The sequence below is a fragment of the Periophthalmus magnuspinnatus genome, chromosome 7, assembly GCF_009829125.3.
Source record: "Periophthalmus magnuspinnatus isolate fPerMag1 chromosome 7, fPerMag1.2.pri, whole genome shotgun sequence".
In the NCBI taxonomy this organism is placed as follows: domain Eukaryota; kingdom Metazoa; phylum Chordata; class Actinopteri; order Gobiiformes; family Gobiidae; genus Periophthalmus; species Periophthalmus magnuspinnatus.
The window spans coordinates 4,225,644-4,245,427 of NC_047132.1; the positions used below are offsets into that span (position 1 = coordinate 4,225,644).

Below are 19,784 nucleotides of genomic sequence, written 5' to 3' on the forward strand. Positions count from 1 at the left end.
AGCAAGGACAGAGGAGGCTCAGAGGAGGAACAGAACAGGGACAGAGGAGGGACAGAGGAGGCTCAGAGGAGGGACAGAGGAGGCTCAGAGGACAGACACAGGAGGGACAGAGGAGGCTCAGAGGAGGGACAGAGGAGGCTCAGAGGAGGGACAGAGGAGGCTCAGAGGAGAGACAGAGGAGGGACAGAGGAGGCTCACACTGAATTAAACAGGGTCCTGTTTCACACGTATTGGCATCCTGGCCAGCTCTATTGGGTGCCTGCATCCATTTAGAGTTGAATGAATATGCTAAGTATGACTCAGGCACAGTGCAAACTTGGTGTAGCTTAACAGACCTAGCCTACATACAGAAACTGTAAACAATATCTGTTTACAGTTTCAGCATAGTTGGCTCCTCCCTTCAAATAGATATAAGGCAGACAGATATAAGGTAATCTGACCAGAACTGAAGAATGAGCAGCCATTCCTACAACGTTTTGTCCATTTGACAGATTTTACTTTGCCTTTTACCCCTAAATTTCATCTAATCATTTAATCACAAGTGCAAAGACATGATCCATATAGGTAATAGAGAGAGCCCAAGTGCTCTCATTGGGCTCCTCTGCGTAAATAAATATAAGAAACAAATAAATAATAAATAAATGAGAAAACTGTAGGAACACTGTACATACAGACAATGACGGGGGAAAAAAATCAATAAACTGTACATGCAATTCACTGATTCGGCCACACGAGGAGAGCAGAGGCACAGGAAAAACAGAAATACATTCTCTTAATTACTCCTCCTGTCTAATATTTTATTCACCAGTGATGGAAAGAATACTTTGAAAATGTATTTAGTTACAAATGCCCATATTAAAATGTATTTTGTAAGGTATTCATTACATGTCAGAGTACTGTACTCTGAATACTCTGAGTTGCATTATATTATAGTGGGAAAAAACAAAAAAACATAAATATAATTCCAAACAGCTTGATTTTTATACATTACATTATACAATAATTCATGTCTAATTATAAGATGAAAAATGAGACATGCACACACTGAAAAAGCTTTGTGTTTTGTTTTTTTTCCCCCCTCGCTAATACTGTGCAATTCAAAGCCAAAAATTGCATAATGAAGTACAGTCATGTATTCCTTTTCATTTAGAAAAGTAACTGTATTCTGAATACCACCAAATGAAAGAGTAACTGTACCAGAATACATTTAGTTCAAATTAGTATTCAGAATGTGTATTTTCGGTACATATATTCATTTACTTTCCAGCACTGTTAATCACCATATGTCAGGCTGTAAATATACATTTCATGATGTAAAATGAAGCTGATATCTGTGTAATATTGTACTGGCCAGTGGCACATTACCTGATTATCTGTGTAGTGAATGTGTTGATCAGGCAAAGGTGCTTTCATAATAAAAACAAGTGATATAAGTGCACTTCAGGTTTATTATTTAGATTATGAAGAGAATACCATCCATAGTGCAAACAGGTCATTTGTGAGCTATTTTTAAAAATATATATGTTGATAACTTGTCTATAAATAAGCTTTCACCATTATTTGCATGTCTTATATAAAATAGTGCTCTAACATTAGTTATTCTAGTATATCTTATTGCACACCACCCATATTTGGATGTTTTCAGATTCTATAATTTTGACATCCCTCTCTCAGGTGGACTCCAGTGACCCTCTATCATTTATACTGCATTTTATTAAGAATGATAAATCTGATCATTTAATAAAGGTTAGAGAGATCATATATTGTGTTATTGTGGCAACTATTGCGAGAGTCATCGTGTGACTGTAAAAGCAGCAAAATTCTAATTACAAATTTTTCAAGATTTTTTGTTTTGTTTTGTTTTACATTAGTATGGTAGAACATAGGCATTAGTATTTTTATACAGATTGATATCAGTCTGGTCCTCACGTCCTCCCTTACATCTCAAACCCGGTCAAACGTGATCAGATTAGTTTTTTTCAGTGACACATATGAAACGAAGGAGCTCATTGGTCACTTATGCTTTACCTCAGGGATGGATGCTGGTTACCATGGTGACTGTCTCTCTAGACTCTATTATATCTCATGGATTGTACCTGGATCCATCTCCACTAAATACTGATGTAGGAGGTTGTTATGCCTGAACCCAATAATAACTTGTGTAAATAAAACACTATTGTATGTTTTTATGTGACAGTGATCTCTTGGAGCAGATCGGCTGGGAAGTATCCAAGCTTTCGTCCAGTGCTGACCTTTAGGTAGCCGCCCTTCTCGTCACCTTTCTTCACCACAATCTGAAACACAAGTTGAAAACACAGAGGTCAAGAGAAATACATTTGGCAAGACAGTTTGGGATTGTGTTGTCACATGTGAGAGTTTTCTGTTAGCCTAAGATTAAACTCAGGGTTGGAAAGTAAAGCACATTTTTTTAGTAGATTTTTAAACCTGTACTTTAAGGCATACAGTTAGAGCACATTGCATATTGTGCAGCCCCAGTGTTCATGCTGGATACTTATAGCGTGTGTGTTACCTGGTCCTTCTTGAGTGTGATCTGGCCCATCTCTCTGTTGCCCACGAAGGAACGTGTGACTTTATACACTCTCTCTGAGGCTTTGACTTTGATCAGGTAGTTTGTGGGGAAGTATCCGGTCTTATCCCCCATTTTACCCTGAAAACAAACATGTTCTTACTGTTCTTAGTGATAGATAGTAATCTCACATTGTTGTATTTTGGACATTGACAGCCCTAGTATCATTAGGCCATTGTATTGAATCTATAGATTCCTTGTCCAGCAAGCAAGCGCCCTCTACTTTCTGTTTGAAAGCAGGACATCATACCGCACAATGTATCACACAACTGTCTAATTTTGGAGTCATCTAATCACAACCGCAGGTGTCTCTCAAATCCAAGACATCTCATTTATCCTCGTAACATTTACAATGAAATCTACAACCTACAACATAAAAATCTGTGTTCCTTTGGGTGTGTTGTTCCTCTGTGTGCGTTGTGATTCTGAGTGCGTTCACTTGCATGGTCACCACATCAAAACTGGGACTAAACCACTAAATCTGGACCAATCCAGGACTAAACAAGGACAAGAACAGGACCAAACCAAGTTTATATTTGAATTGAAACTCTTAAAGTAGTATGTATGGTGTTATCTTTTTATCTGTTTGTTTATGTGTTTGTTTACCTCTTTGCTCATTATCTACCATGTTTATGTTACCCAAATGAACCATGTGTTTGTCTCATTGGGCACCTGTCAGTCACGCCCATCAGAAGTCAGAGAGACAAAATATATTTCCAAAACTCACCCTCCACCACTCCTCATTGGAGTCGTCCAGCACTGTGATCCGGTCTCCAGGGCTAAAATATATACACATTTATTACACATTAGTGAAATCCTCAGATATAAAACATGCCAAATGAATATAAATGAGTGAAAGCTCACTGGAAGTCGAGGTCATCCTTCTCGATGGCCTTAAAGCGGTACAGAGCCAGGTAGTAATGTGACTGAGAGAAGGCCTTAGCCTGGACACAACATCACAACATTTGAAAGGAACTGTATGTAAAATGTTGGTTTTAAATTCCATAAACATAATCAACACACTGGACATCCTGGCCAAGTTGTTAATGTTATAATTTGGTGTTTTGTTCTCAAAATAATCAGAAAGCAGAATGGGCCTCACATGAGCCTCTCATTTGGGTTTGATACTGAAACCCAGTTGGTTTAAACCTGAAAAGACTCTGCAGCCTTTGCAGCTGTGAGTGAATTTTGGAGGCTCTGACCTTTCACATGAGGCTTGTCCATACACTGACAATGAGAAAACATGCATGTGTGCTCTCTCTGCAGGTTCAGTTGTGATTGTTGTTCCCTTCTTAAAACTTTAAGAGAGCAGGCTATAGACAGTCCCTTTAAATTTGCAATTCGAAAGCTCAAAATAACTACAAAACAGATGATAATGTTGTATACAGAGAACTAAATGTCCCTGTGTTTGCATTGGGTCTTATTCTGTCTAAAAATAGTTAATGCAGTTGTTAACCTTGTAGTCAACCCTGCAATTAACCCTGTTGTTCAGACCTCTACAAACCTTCTTGTACTAGTTTAGCAGTTCAGGATTTCATCTTCTCTCAAATGTTTATGCTCCTGAACAGGTGTATACAGAATATTGACTAAGGAAAATAAATACTCTAAATCTGATCACAGTTACAACATGAGTCAGTGTGTAAATAAAAATAAAACATATCTATGAGACGCTTATGGCTGACCTTATCATCGGCCTTGTCTCCTCCTTTGTCTTTCTTGTCGTCGGGCTTTCCTGCAGCAGTAAACACGTTTATATTAGTGCAGACACTACAGTAGGCATCACATGAACATGCTTCAGAATGGTTGGTGGTTCAGTCCTTCTACTAACTGTGTCGTGCTGTTGAAACTTAGCAAGACACTGAAACAAGAGCAAGACACTGAAACTTAATCTGGTTAAATTCAAGACTACTAAATCAAGAATATATTACAACACATAAGGACTAAACTAGGACTAAAATAATGAAGTTTATAATTTTACTTCCTGCTGGTTCAACACAAGCAGCAGATATAAAATACATAGAGATAATTATATACATGTTACATAGCAAACATACTGCAAACAAGGACTAAAACTTAAAACAAAATTACACAATAGTCACGAGATATGACTAATAAAAGGATAAAATTGTTAAAAATGTCTTCCTAGAATTTTCCATATTCATGACAATGGTAGAGGCATTATATTTTAGAACTCACTACTTCATATATTTTAGTACTTTCACTTAACTGCCCCTAAAACTATAATAAATATTTAGCACAGGTACTATCCCACCAAACCAGTCAGAATTTGAAAAAACAAGAAAACCTGTTGTGCTTTAAACTGTGAAAGTACCTTCCCCTCCTTCTTCATTCTCTTTGGGCTGCTGGTTCTCCTCCTCCTCCTCTTCCATCATCATAATCTAGAAAAAAACATATACATTTTTATTATTATGATTTGGTGGGTGTGCTAAATATTTATCATATTTTTACAGTCAGTCAAGTAGCAGTTTGTGAAAAAAATTTGAATAAACATTCTGGTTGCTAGGTAACAGTAGTGGAATGACCTGCGCACATATCATATCTGCTCCTCATGTTCAACCAGAAAGTAAAATTATAAACTTCAGCAAAATTAATCAAATGGAAAAAAAAACAAAAAACAGGCAAGATTTATAGTAAAATGGTGAATATAATGATATTGTAAGTTTTGTTGATGAGTGATTAGTCTAACATGTCACATACACTTTAATTTCCGGTTAAACTTACATTCTTCTTGTCGTTCTCTCCTTTCTTGCGCTCCTTGTTGGCCATGATGACCCCCACTCTCAGTGTGTCGAATACGGGGTCGTTCCTGTTCACATTGTCTGTCAATTGGCAATAGCAGGGTGATAGATGGCAAACAGCAAAATATTTAGCCTAGGTTTAATTCATAAAATATGATCACAAGTTCACAAATTTATTGTTGCTTAAAAAAACTATATTTAATTGCAGTGAAGTAAAGATTTTAATTGTATAGTCCAGCCATTCCCCAAATCAGGACAATTATTATTATTATTATTATTATTATTATTATTATTATTATTATTATTATTATTATTATTATTATTATTATTATTATTATTATTATTATTATTATTAGTAGTAGTAGTAGTAGTAGTAATAATAATAATAATAATAATAATAATAATAATAATAATAATAATAATAATAATAATAATAATAATAATAATAATAATAATAATAATATTATTATTATTATTATTATTATTATTATTATTATTATTATTATTATTATTATATGTTTTTTGCATTAGCTCATAAAATACACTTATTACATTGTACCAATAAGATTTGCATATCCCTGTGAACAACCTATGGCTCTACTATGTACAAAAAGCAAAAGTCAATCAGTATAATGTGTGTGAATGCACTCACTGGGGTCGGGGATGTCGCTGCTGTACAGAGGAGAGCTGTACGCCCGTCGGAATCCTGGAGGCTGCAAAAACAACTGGATTTTTAGTAACATATTAGGATCATCCAAATGTTCTTTTCTAATGATAAAAAAGACTTACAATTTTTCCAAAACACTTCTGAAACTCCACATAGGACTGACACGCATGGTGGATGTTGGTTTTACAGTTTTTACACCTCAGAGCAAACTTGTTATTCACTAAAAAGAACATGATACGTGATAAACACAGTGAGTATCACAGGGAATGTGCTGGGAACAAATCGACCTCCACTGTAATGGATGAGATATTTTCAAGTGGCAAGCAAGCAGAATCGACTTTTTAGAGCTTGCATGTGATAGTTGTTTTCCTCACCGTTAACTCACTCAGAGTTGTATTTGAAGAGATTTGTGCATGTTTGAGCGATCTGTACTTGCTTGTTTTCAAGACACCACATTGCCGATCACCCTGTTTTCACCTCACCAGCACATGCCCACTGCTGTGTGCTTACTTCTTTCTTCTATTTTCTTTTCTTAATCTGTGATAGTTGTGGGATTAGGCAGCATTGCAGAGTATTTTTTTTAATTTTCATTTTGATAAAATCTTGCTAGCTTGATCTAGTGACTTCAGCTCTCATTGGGTACTGCAGTTTTCTAACGCGGAAGTGAGTGGACTTCTTTATTGTTTTTGGTTTTAGATGACTATTGCAGATGACTATTGCAATTTAAAATGTGCAAATTATGAATATATAATGATCCAGGGGTGTCACAGATTATAACTATAGAGCAAACACAAGTGCAATTGGCCTTCTTTAAAGATGTACTTTGTAACTTTTCTGGTGGAGGATCCGCCACCAGCTTGTCTCCATGGAGATGTTACTGCTATGCCTGAAATGTTTCACAGCATGGCATTAAACATTTCTCTCTCAACTATGGTGGTATACTGCACCGAGTCACAGGTCAGAACAGAGAAGAAGCGACCATCCTTACAGAAAGATGTCAGTTAGAGTTTGTTTTAAGGCAAAACAATAACATCTCTATGGAGACAAGCAGGCGTTGTACCCTTCACTAGAAAAGTTACATGGTGTACTCTTAAAATGACAGTATGTATATGCATAGCGGTGTGTATGTGTGACCTACAGACGATCATCCGCGCACACACGTCACAGAACTTGGGCTTCTTGCAGTAATGGTCCTTGAACTTGTGTGGTTTATCATTGACCATGACCACGGGCTCAGAAGGAGGCTCGGGCTCCTTCTCCTCCACCTCCACCTCCTCCTCATAGATGAAGTACACCTGTACATACACAGAAACACAGGCTGAAATATTCAATACAAGGTACAAGGACTTTATTGGTTCTGTCAGGAGAATTTGACCCTTCCTTTAATCCAAGGTGGTCCTCTGTGAGGAGCAGTGGAACCCAGATCTTAAGCTAGTCTTGGACCAGGACTACCTCAGTTGGAGGATCTGACCTATTATGCACGTTTTGAGTTGATGGGGAAAACCATGAGAGAAACCCAGCGCAGGTTCCACAGGTGATTCAGACCAATCACAGGGCAGCACTGTGGTTTGGGCGGAGCCAAAGATGAAGCGCCCAAATGAAGTGCCCAAATGAACCAAAACAAAATAGTGATGGACGTACTTCAATCTATTTTAGCAGAAATACAGACTGTTCTGTTTTTTAATGTGCAGAAGGTAAGTGCTTTATGCATTTATGGACGTGAAATATCTCTGTGCTTTTCTCAGAACTCAATTTGTGTGGTACACATGTCAATCTAGCAGGTTATTGAACAGATTTTAAAAACACAGAGGAGCTCTTCAACCTCTAAGTAAGAGGATTACTCACATATTGACTATATTTATATTTGTCTTGCCAAACATCTCAAAAGTATATCCATAGACTGCTTTGTCCTTGATAAACAAAACCAAAATGGCTCACACACTCCCTGATCACTTCCTTAACACAAAGCTGTGTGTCAGGACCCATACTGCCTCGCCCCAGTCCCTGTCCCAGCTGGAGGTCCAGACTGGGCTTCCACTCACTGTCTCCCCTCCGTCCTCCTTCACAAAGTTATCGGGCTGTGGAGGGTTGTCATGGATGTCCACTGAGTGCTTGTCATCCTCCCTGGGACACAAAAAGAGATCGTGTGAGGAAACCTGACCTTTCCTTGTGAAGCGGGTCAGGGGGTGTTGTGTAGATGACAGCCGTGTGGAGAAGCCATTTTAGTGAGGCTCTTATCTTAAGTAATAATGTGGCGTGAGTGTTGGTTTGTTCATGGGAATGTCAGTGGATTAAATCTGGCTGTGAGAAAAGTGGATACTCACCCGTCCATGATGGGATGAAGATCAGATGTAGAGTCTAAAGGAGATGTGAAAGACAAGGAATACATTACATTTTTTCTATAAGTGGATTTTAAAAATACCAAAACTACAGGCTACACTGTGTCTCTCTGTCACAGTTATAACATAAAAGTAGTTTAGGTAGGTACATTGACAATATAACAAAACTTACTTAAACTTACATCTTACATCTCTATATACTCTGCAGTATATAGAGATTAGAACTGAATGTTACAAATGTATTATTTTGAAAAGAAATCTGCCATGTTTGTTGGAAGCAGCGACTGCCAATGGAAACTAGCTATAACCTGCAATAATATGGTGCGGAAGATCTCTGTTTTGATGTTTCTGTACATTGTCCCTTCAAATAAAGACCAGACTAACAGGAAAAAGTCCATACATATGCACTGTAGCCAAAATACTAAGAAAACACAGAACAACCCCATAAGTTGCTGTACATATGTTTGTTCATTTTTCACTGCGATAAATACGCCTAAAATAACAACAAAAAAAAAAGGTTAAAAGTTATAAAGTGGGGCTTTATTATTGGGTAAAATGAGAATCCTTCCACTGGTATAATTTACTGTGTTTGTGAAGAGCTTCAACAAACTCTATTGTTACTCTATTCATCTGAAATCTTTTACAGAAACTCCACGCTCTTGCACTTATCCTACATGTACAAGTGCAGTGTTTCTATGGCCTCATAACCGCATTCACTTGTCCACCAGCCTGCGCCTATTCTCAGGCTGTGAAATCCAATCTCATCCCAGCTAAATATGGACCATGTCTCTGGCACTGAAGGACTCAGAGACAAGATACTCACAAATAACAATAATATTATAATAGGACTATTTGTCATGATCTAAAGACGGGAGCATTTACTTGAAGAGGACTGAGCTACTATGAAAGTAAGGAATGAGGTAACCAAATATCTAATTTAATGCATTTTTTTGGTCTTTTTTTCTCATAATAAATGCACACTTCAGACTTGCTATAAGTGTGCTATTTGTGGTTACTAAAAAACTTGATTTCAATACTGAGACATGTACTCGATACTCAATACCGATTCCAATACAGCAATGATAATTAAAACACTCTTTATTTAGACAATAGAATGTGATTTTTGACATTTAATAATAATACTTCCATTCTGTTAAAGGTATTGTCATAAAACTGTGTAATCTCAGTATCATCTGTATGGATTACTTAAATTAATTTTAAAAAATCTACTTGATTATCTGTAATTATCTTCAAAATGTTAAGGTTGCACTCATTAAAATTGAACTTCTTTACAATATTATGTTAAGTTATGTTATGAAATGAAGCAAATCTCTTACCTCTAAAATCTTGACACAGGAAGTACACGAGATTCTCCTCAAAACTGTCCCACAAAATTAAGATAAAACTAACCAATCAAAATCCCTCCTCACTTCAATATCACTTCAAAAATGTAACTTAAATACAATCCCAGTGTTAGCTTGTGTAGAGATTCTCTGTGGCTTCTTGGTGTGAACTAGGCTAAGCTTGTGTGTGTTTTCTTGAACTCAGGGTTAGCAGGACTGTGTTGGACCAAATGCTGGAGGACCGGTCGGGGTGAGTGCTGGTGACAGGTGGCCCTGGACAGAGCAGAGATGACAGGGGAAACTAGAGCAGCATGTACAGTCCGTCCACACACATGTTTCCATTTATTGTGAAGACATTATATTGACTAGCATTTATTTCCTGGAGACTGACCCTGACCTTAAATGTAATTACTACTTGTCTGGACTTCACCTAAACTGTATAAACTTAAAGTAAATGAACCCATACCTTAATTTTAAAGAACACATATTTTACATTCTTCTGGCTCATGCTTTTGCTTGGCAGTGTTACACATTTTCTAACTTAAAATAATATCTGCATTTGGAAAATATACTTTATCAACTTGATCTTTGTTTCCAATGAGGTATTCAGGTGGTTAAGCTCCCTCTACTGTCAGCAGTAAGAAAGACCTTATCCCCTGTGAATGCTATGCTAATAGAGCTCTGTGTTCATTGTAAACACAGTTTGACCCTGCAATGAGTCAAGAGTTAGTATTTATATAAAACTGCACAGGAGAAGTCTATAGTTCTATCTATGTTGCAAAAATCTAGACAAAATGGAAACAGAGCATTTTTGAGACTTTGGATTAATGGCTTAATGAAATAAGTTTGAATAAAGTAAAAATACAACTCCAGGTATGTTTTGGATAAGGGCAGTATAACATGGTTAAAAGCTGAAAAAAGTACATTTTGCATATGTGTTCTTTAAACCATGACATTGATATTTACCCATGGGTCTCCTCAAAACGTCCCTATGAAGTGAACAGATGTGTACAGATTTCAGTCCCCCAGTGTGAGTGTGATTAAATACATGTATTACAGTCAATGATTTGATCCATTTGCTTTACATCAAGCTGATAAACCTGAGCCAACTCATTTAAGAGGAGATCATAAGCAGGCTGTGAGGCTGCTGAACCCCCGTCCCATGGTCAATAACCACATCCACCAGACGATAACAATGAACTGGACTTTCCATTATTGCATGACATAAAACTCCACATATCTGATTGTACAGGGAGGGAGACTATTGCACGTGCTTTTAATGGCAGAGGAAACCAAGGCACCTGGAGGAAACCTAGACAGGCACAGGGAGAACAAGGAGTTGAACCCAGGATCTCCTTGGTGTGAGGTGAGTGCTAACAGCTGCGGCTGTGCAGCCAAACCTTGCCTTAGCTTTAAAAGATTCATATTTTCCCATCTCAGGAAAAACGCTGAATAATCCAGTCCGTTTTGATATTTAATGTGAGATCCATGTCAATTTATGAGTACATATGTACCAGAGTTTGACATGTGACCACGGCCATAGACTGTGTATATTATTGGACATAGCTCGCCCACTTGTCACCTCATTAAACATGGGTACGATTCGACTCCATCAACTCACATTCTGTTGAAAAACTCTCGCTCCTCTGTTACTGCTGCTGTTTTGGTCTTAAAATGTTTGTATTAACCCGCTCTACATGATCCTGGGATTTTTATTCCGCTATTTCATCCATTAATCTAGGTATGAGCTATAACTGTCAAGATTCCAGTTTTTTTCCCTGTGTGTCCTTGTGCTGTCTCCCCCCTCCCTTCTGTGTCTGTGTTCTTTGAGTGGATGTAGAGTCTGGCACCACCCTCAACAATGTTACCACCCACTACTCACCTGCAGCCCATCAGCAAACAAACTTCGCTTCTTGTGACTCCGTTTTTGGACCCACTGAACACCTCAGCCTCTGACCCAGCTCCCAACACTGAGATTTTGCTTTTTCTTTGAAATAAACCCTGTTCATTTTTTGAGTCCCGTGTCTGCACATTTTTAATCCACGAGTCATTACAATAACAGACCGATGAGGCACTTTCTTTCCCCAGAAGTTGCTACTGCTAGCTTTAGCAACAGATTTGATTGACAGCATTGCTAAGCCCCCACCCTCTGCCAAACCAGTGGTGGGACAGGGTGTTATCTTCAACAACTTCACTTCTGATTTTTCTGTTTGGTTGCTATGATAAACATGCTCATCTGTTCAAAAATGTGCTTTAAAATAAACGGTTGGAGCCCAACACTATGAGTAACTTCACACACACTCAGTCCACTACTTTATACTATTTTTTTAGTTCTATTTTGATTATTAAATTAGGCTAGCATTTGGTTTGAGTATTTACATTGTATGTAAATGTCTGAACATCATGTCTGAAATTATCCATCTGTCTCTCACTGTTTGCTCCGTGATTTTTAAATGTTCCTTTAGTGATACTTTCACCATAGGAAAGAATGGGATAAAGTGAATCCGCACTTTTGAGGTGAGTAGAACTATCTGAGGAATATCATTCTGGTTGTATAACTTTCACAGGGCTGCTGGTCTCAGCAACAAATAAGTTTTATACAAACTATGAATCTGTTTTCAAGCCTCCCACAGAATGTGCATTGCTGACTTGTTTGCAAATGTTTTACAAACAATCCAAAACAATCCATCATGAACTATTGTGGTCCTTCATTATATGTTTCCAGCACGTTTGTGACAGGTGGTTAAACATAATCACACTCGTACAATGTTTGTATTTGTTTTCTAACCGTGTTATGCACATTCATTGTGTCAGGACCACTGCAACCTAAAAGTCAGAAAGGCAAAAAGAAAGTAGTGAAAAGAGATGGGGCCAAGGTGCTCCTGGGAAATCTTCAGTTCAGTTTGATGCTCCATGTTTAGTCCTGACTCTGGGACCAGCAGGAGGCCGGTCCCTGAAGTTCTCAGAGTGTGAGATGGTTCATGTAGCACTAACATGTGGGAGATGTTCTTTGATGCTGGTCCATGGAGAGACTTGTTCACACAGAGCTGCTTTAAAGTCTATTCTCTGAGCCACAGGAGCCAGTGCAGAGACCTGAGCACAGGACACATGTGTGAAGTACTTCCTGTTATAGTCAGGACCCGAACAGCAGTGTTCTGGATGTACTGCAGCTGTCTTAAGGCTCGTTTGAGGAGGCCAGTGAGCAGGACGTTACAGTAGTCTAACCTACTGGAGACAAATGCATGAATAAGTCTCTGTAAGTCTGGCTTTGACAGTTTACCTTAGATTTTTGCAATGTTTTTTTAGGTGGTAAAAAGCTGCACATGTTACTGATTTGATGTGGCTGTTAAAGTTCAAGTCTGAATCCATTATTACCCCTAGATTTCTAGCCTGATTTGAAGGTTTCAGAGAGAGAGACTGGAGGTGACTGCTGACACTTTCTCTATGTTTCTGTGGGCCAAAGACTATGCCTTCAGTCTTGTCTGAGTTTAGCTGGAGAAAGTTGTTTTGCATCCACACACTGATCTGTTGATGCAGTGGCAGAGTGAATCCACTGGTCCATATTCACCTGCTGCAGTGAGACATAGATCTGAGTGTCATCTGCAGAGTTGCGGTACAACACATTATTGCTGTGTATAAACTGGCCTAATGGCAGCGTGTAAAAATTGAACAACAGGGGTCCCAGGATTGACCCTTAATAAGACCAGTCTTATTAGAAAGTTAATAAACTGTTGGTAACAACTTTTTCATGGACTTTGCCTAAAAATGTTAGACTTGAGTTGGGTCAATAGTAGAATATAAATAATTTGTCAGTGATGGAGAATTTTCTATAAATATATAATATAATAATATTTGGGAAGCATTTTAGAGAAATCTGACTTTTCTCTAGTTCTCCATTTAAATTAATGGGATGTGCACATAACCGAAGCACCAACCTCAACAGAAATGTGTGTCATAACATTCAACAGTACAAGTTGGTAGGCAGCACAAGGTGAATATAAAACAATGCAAATACAGGACATTTTCTCATGTATAGACCTCACTTCAAAGAATCCAGGACAGGACTGAACAGCCTTTGTGAAAATCTACAAAAGTAACAATGTGAAACATGTTTGGTGTTGACAGTTGTTTAGTGCATTAAATAAATACCTAATAACCTTGGATTAGTTTATCCACAGTTCCACAATTATGCCTGCATCTATGGAGATTTTCAGGAAAAAATGGCAAAAGGTAAAAAGAAAACATCGACCACTCCTGGACAAAAGAAGGATTACATCAGCAGAAAGAAGAGTAACTGTTCAAGAAGAACTGAAGAACTCTCAACTGAACAGTTGCAACAAAGGCAACTGTTCAGGCAACTGTTTAGGTCCCAGCACAGCTAAAAGTTCACAGACAGACAGACAGACTTCACTGGTTGTGGATCTGAGGAGGAAGCTGTTCAAACCAATTGTATTCATGATTATGGAGTTTAATATCACTTCACCTTCAACTCAAAAGGAACTGTTGTGTAATGCTTTGCACGTAAGGACTTTGGGATGTATGTGTGAGACAGGAAACCCTGGCTTCTCTAAGGCAACTGCTACAGTTGAGTTCATCCAGGGGAGGACTTTTATTACCTAGTAAATATATATTTTTTAAGTTCAAATTCATTTTATGATAGAGGAAAAAACAAAAACAAAACAAGAAAGGTCATTTATGAACTCTTACCTGTCTGCACAAAGACACATGTGACATCTGAAATAATGCGTTCTCTACTGCCTCCATCTGACCTTCAACACTTTTGTCAAGGATCACTTTTATGGTCTGTCTCAACATGATTTGGAATATTTGCTGTTAGAATGAGTATACAGATACGATGCACACTCATTATCTCATTGCAGATATAACCTGTCACTGACTGTCATTTTTCTACTCTAAGGTGCTCTATTTTCTGTATTTTGTGTTACAATTTTGCTCGTCTTACAATCACAAGATGGCCGCCAAAATTGCCAAGGCAACAGACGCCTGTCCAGTTCTCTCTAGCTTTATTAAAGCGTGTTGATGAGACCCATATGCAGCTTCAGCTTCAGCCTGGCTGATCCTCGCAGTGTGGATTTCTCTAACCTCTGCAGCACTGACTCTCTTTTTGGCACTTTTCACACTGCATTAACAGCGCAGCTCTGTGGATTGGGGGTAGAGCTGTTCATCTGAACAATACAAATGGATCAAAAGACGATGATGAGGACACTGCAGCTCATAGCTCTGCCTGTGCCACGTGAGTTCAGTATTTATCTCATGTTTGTCCCGTGTGTGTCTGCGCCTCTGTGTGTCCTTATCCTGCAGCGGTCATGTTTTATACTTAAGATATCTCAAAACATCAGAGATCAACACACACGAGGAGGACAAGGACCCGGAGCAAATGATCCGAAGTAAATGATCCCGAGTCTGGTCACGTCTCCCTGAACTCGAAAAGCAAACCGGGGCCTCAGATGGTCCTGTGCTTCAGCGGCGGTGAAGTTGGTTTAGCCTTTAGCTCAAATGCTAATTTGACACGCTAAGTATTATGTAGGAGAAGACGCCATAAGATTTACACACTCCACAGTGACATTTAACAAGGCTCTAACCTCGACCACCTCGAATGTGGTCGAAGGGCTGGTACCAGATAGAACTCTCCTGATCAGAATTTGCAGTTTTGCCGGCTAATGCTAACTGCTATAGGAAAAAAGACCAGAGGAAAAAACACAGACCAAACTATGAGGTAAAGCTAGAGGAACATGCACACATATTTGTGGTCCAAAGAATTCAGGGACTTAATTTGGCGCACGCACGCATACATAAAATATATCAAAGAGCTCAAATGTGTGACATAAATTGACAAATCATGTTCATCATGTATGTTTCTAAAAGAGCTTTGACTTCTCCTGCTCAAGATCTGTGTCCTCCTCCATTACTAACTGAACTGCAGGAACAATCAGTCAAATATATATTTCACATGTTGTACATTACTGCAAATATATTTAAACTTCTGCACTGGGCTGCTGTGCTGCTGAACCACTGCTACAGGTGGAGGTGCTGCACCCAAACACTGTCTGTGTGTGTCTAAAATTCTGACTGGTAGTGGATGTGTAAGGAAGAGTTGACACATTTGTTCCCCCATTGTCTCCTGCAGGTGCTCAGATCCCCTCTCTGAGTCCTGGTCCCGGTCTGGACCAGGAAATCCCAGAGACTCCACAGATTAAAGAGGAGCCAGAAGAATGGAGCATCAAACAGGAGGAAGAGCCACTGCCAGAGTGAGTCTTAGAGCTGGGCGACATGACAAAAAACAAAAATCACTTTCCGCATATTGTTTGTTCTAGATTTTTTATTCAAGTTTATTTTGTGTTATATAAAAATGTACTTTAAATGAACCATATGTAAGATTTTGATTTTAAATATCATAAACATAAATCTGTCTCCCGAAATATGAGGTAAATGTGTTCAAATCAAATGTAGCTTTTACTGATTACAATTCTTATGTTATTTTATTCAAAATTAGAAAAACATTGGACATAATGTACCATTTGGTGTTTTGGCTCTTGCAATAAATTTTGTTTACCCGTTTTGTTTTTTTTTTTTTGTTTTTTTTTATATGGACGGACTATGCATGCCCCTGATTGGCTAATCCACCTGTCAATTACGCCCATCTGAACTTTGGAAGATTTATCGGTTCCCAGATTCATATCTTCCTAAAGAAGTGTGTACAGTGTGTATTCTGTATCCCAGGAAAAGTGTGTGTTTCCAAAAGAGCTTTGGCTTCTCCTGCTCAAGATCTGTGTCCTCCTCCATCATCAACACAGGAACAATCAGTCAAATATTTGTTTCACATGTCGTACATTACTGTAAATGTACAGCTAAGATGGTTGTACCTTTTTAAAACGATAAGAACTCAGGTGACATACAGTTTCTTTAATTAGTTTAAATAATTTTTAAAGTAAAATAATACTTTCAAATATTGTAATTTAACACAAAAAATACATATATTTTTTTTAGACTATTCTTTAATAATGAAAGAGTAGTGACATTATTGTGACCGCCATGTTGGATCTTTGATTTGTTTTCAGGTCTGTCCCTGATTACATCGCCGTCTGTGTGAAGACCGAAGAGGAAGAAGAGGACACACCAGGAGAGGACATCAGCTCAGAGACACATGTTGACAGAGGGGACACACAGGGAGAGGACATCAGCTCAGAGACACATGTCCACAGAGGGAACACAGAGGGAGAGGACATCAACTCAGAGACATTTGTCCACCCAGAGACTGAGGAAAACATGGAGCACTCTTCTGACTCTGACAATGATGAAGACTGGAGACAGAAGGCGACAGATGCTGATGAAGGCTACTACAACCAAGTCCAGATCAGAGCCAGAGCTGTACAAAACTATTTATCTATATATTTATGCCCCACATACAAGTCTGCAGCAGAGAGCAGTGCCACTGTGAACAATGGAGGCATGTCAAGAACAGCTGAAGGAACTGAGAGAACGAAACTGCCATGCCCTTTTTGTAAAAAGAGGTATCTATCTAAACAGGATTTACTAAGACACATTAGAGTCCACACAGGAGAGAACTTACTCAGCTGTTCGATCTGCGAGAAAACATTCACCAAAAAGATTAGCCTTACAGTACATATGAAGACACACACAGGTGAAAAACCTTTCAGCTGTTCAGTCTGTATGAAAGCATTTTCAGAAAAGAGTAACCTCGCTGCACACATGAGAACGCATCTGGGAGAGAAACCTTACAGCTGTTCAATCTGTCAGAAAACATTTACCCGGAAAAGTAGTCTTGCAGTACACACTAGAACACACACAGGAGACAAACCTTACAGTTGTTCAATCTGCGAAAAAACATTCATCAAGAACAGCAATCTCGCCGTACACATGAGAACACACACAGGAGACAAACCGTACAGCTGCTCAATCTGCAATAAACTATTTGCCAACAATGGTAATCTGACAGCACACATGGGAATGCATAGAGGAGATAAACCTTTCAGCTGTTCAATCTGTAATAAAACATTCACCCGAAATAACAGCCTTGAAGTACACATGAGAACCCACACAGGCGAAAAACCTTACAGCTGTTCAGTCTGTGCAAAAACATTCTCCAGAAAGGGTAATCTTGCTGTACACATGGGAACGCACAGAGAGGAGAAACCATGCAGCCGTTCGGACTGTTCAGAAGATTTAACACATTCATCATGTCACAAATGTTCTAACAGGACAGAGACTGGTGAGAGAATTTTTAGTTGTTCAGTCTGTAACGCAGAGTTTACGTGGAGCTCGCATCTGAAGAGTCACATGAGATGTCACACTGGGGAAAAACCTTACAGCTGTTCGATTTGTAATGCGCAGTTTGCTTGGAGCTCCAATTTGAAAAGACATATGGGAAGTCACTCAGGAGGAGAGAAAAAGGATGAACAATCAAATCACACCCATTCATCAAAAAGGCACATTGATAAGAAATAATAAGTAGTTTTTGTGACAGAATGTTCTGGGGTGTAATCATGTGATGTTGAAACATTCTAAAGAGAGTTGTTTAAATGTGATAGAATTCTGTGATTAAAATGTGCTAAAGATTAAAAATTGTGCTTGGCCTAGTTTGTGGCTAATATCTTTGTAATTGCTGTGTCTATCCATGAGAAACAAAATTTGACACAAAGTTCAACTCAAAATTGATAAATGTCACAGCTTTATGTCTCAAGGCTCCCAAAAACACTTTTGAATGGAAAAAATAGCTATAATGAAAAAACAAAACCTGGGTTACCGATTTGAAGTTAACCCCATGTGTTAGAGCATTTGAGCATTTAACTCACTGAACTGAAGCTCACTTAATGCTTCAGTCAGACACTCAATTCTCTGAAATAAGGGACAAATTGTGTTCCTTATCAGTAAGGAACATGTTTGTTATTTTTCGTTCAAATAATGAAAAAAAAAAAGATTCCTTATTTTAATGAGGTTAATTAGAGAACCGGTATTAGAATTGAATCTAGCCGTTTTTACTATGTGATGCGTTTATCTTGACTTAAATAAATGAACATCAGGTACTGGCCCTTTAAGGTAAAATAGGATGTCATTATTGATAAGTGCTCTGAGGTTAGTGTCACTATATCAAATAATGAGATTGTAAAGATTATAGACGATGTACAAAAGGGTTTTGACACTTAAGTTTCACTAGCATCCTTTCCACTCTTGCCACTTGCTGCCCAGAGAGAAGGAGCAGTGTAGCCCACCGGAGTGACAGACCCTCATTGCTGCTCCCATCCTCCTTACTCCTTATCCCAACTCCTTATTCGAGCACCAAGTCAGAGTTAGCTGAAATCTAGCATGAGAGGCTCCTAGTCAGACAGTCACAGATTGAAGCAGAGTAAGAGAATCTTCAAGCCCTCCATATGGGCTTTTGCCAACTGGTGAACAGAGCCAGAAATGTGCCACCTCCAGTTGAGAACATCCACTCCGGTCCTGCTCCTGGTGTGGAAGAGGAAGGAGTGAATGATCTGAATCATCAGGATCTGAATGAGCTTCAGATCCTGAAGAGGGGCTTCAGCTGCTCAGCCAAGTACGTCTGCCCAGACCCTGCCAGTGCCACTGCCATGGCCTGTAATTGCAGTGCCTCAGCTGAAAGCCACCCACACCTCTCGCTCTGTCCAGAGCCATTCATTTCCAGCCACCACAGTACCCTGCACCAATAGCCTCACCACACCCCTCACCCGACAGCAGTCCCTGGTGACCTCTACACCTCTCCAGTACACTATCCCCAGACCTACTACCTTGGCCTCCAACCAACTCTCCTGATGCCTAAAGCCCAGCCAACCAAATGTCATATCTCTGTGCTCCATGGAGGTCTGAGTAGACCTTGGTCCCCACCAAGCTCACCTGCTGAAGTCGTACCACCATATTGTGACTTCTGTGACTTCCATGACCACCATATTAGTCCGGCCCTGCCATCACCCATGGTAACAGGAACCAGCTAACAGATTCAATCAAGGTCAATAAAATATGCTGGTGTCGCGCTCGACCCCACAAAGCAGCCCAGTCTACCTGCAACCTGTGCCAAGGTCATCACCTCAA

General features: G+C 39.0%; 2 protein-coding genes across 2 annotated transcripts; one reads left to right on the forward strand and one right to left on the reverse strand.

Moving 5' to 3' along the window:
* Positions 1-787: 787 nt before the first annotated feature.
* On the reverse strand, positions 788-9,966 carry LOC117373785 (SH3 and cysteine-rich domain-containing protein 3). The gene is made up of 13 exons (XM_033969888.2): positions 9,690-9,966; positions 8,338-8,371; positions 8,056-8,137; positions 7,152-7,308; positions 6,136-6,233; positions 5,999-6,059; positions 5,330-5,427; positions 4,920-4,986; positions 4,270-4,319; positions 3,452-3,531; positions 3,315-3,366; positions 2,531-2,668; positions 788-2,294 (listed from the first exon to the last, which is right to left on the reverse strand). The coding sequence occupies exons 2-13, from the start codon at positions 8,343-8,345 to the stop codon at positions 2,187-2,189; spliced, it is 999 nt and encodes a 332-aa protein (XP_033825779.1). The 5' UTR covers positions 8,346-8,371; positions 9,690-9,966; the 3' UTR covers positions 788-2,186.
* Positions 9,967-14,797: 4,831 nt separating this feature from the next.
* LOC129456409 (gastrula zinc finger protein XlCGF57.1-like) lies at positions 14,798-18,182 on the forward strand. The gene is made up of 3 exons (XM_055223192.1): positions 14,798-14,949; positions 15,844-15,964; positions 16,775-18,182. The coding sequence occupies exons 1-3, from the start codon at positions 14,895-14,897 to the stop codon at positions 18,180-18,182; spliced, it is 1,584 nt and encodes a 527-aa protein (XP_055079167.1). The 5' UTR covers positions 14,798-14,894.
* The last annotated feature ends 1,602 nt before the right edge of the window (positions 18,183-19,784 follow it).

Excerpts from the sequence above, each read along its gene's own strand:
- LOC117373785 (XM_033969888.2), bottom strand. Across the intron at positions 4,987-5,329 it reads GAGAGAACGACAAGAAGAAT|ATTATGATGATGGAAGAGGA; the intron begins GTAAGTTTAACC and ends GTTTTTTTCTAG. Across the intron at positions 2,669-3,314 it reads CCAATGAGGAGTGGTGGAGG|GGTAAAATGGGGGATAAGAC; the intron begins GTGAGTTTTGGA and ends GTTTGTTTTCAG.
- LOC129456409 (XM_055223192.1), top strand. The coding sequence starts at position 14,895 with ATGGATCAAAAGACGATGATGAGGACACTGCAGCTCATAGCTCTGCCT. Across the intron at positions 14,950-15,843 it reads CATAGCTCTGCCTGTGCCAC|GTGCTCAGATCCCCTCTCTG; the intron begins GTGAGTTCAGTA and ends TGTCTCCTGCAG. Across the intron at positions 15,965-16,774 it reads GAGGAAGAGCCACTGCCAGA|GTCTGTCCCTGATTACATCG; the intron begins GTGAGTCTTAGA and ends ATTTGTTTTCAG.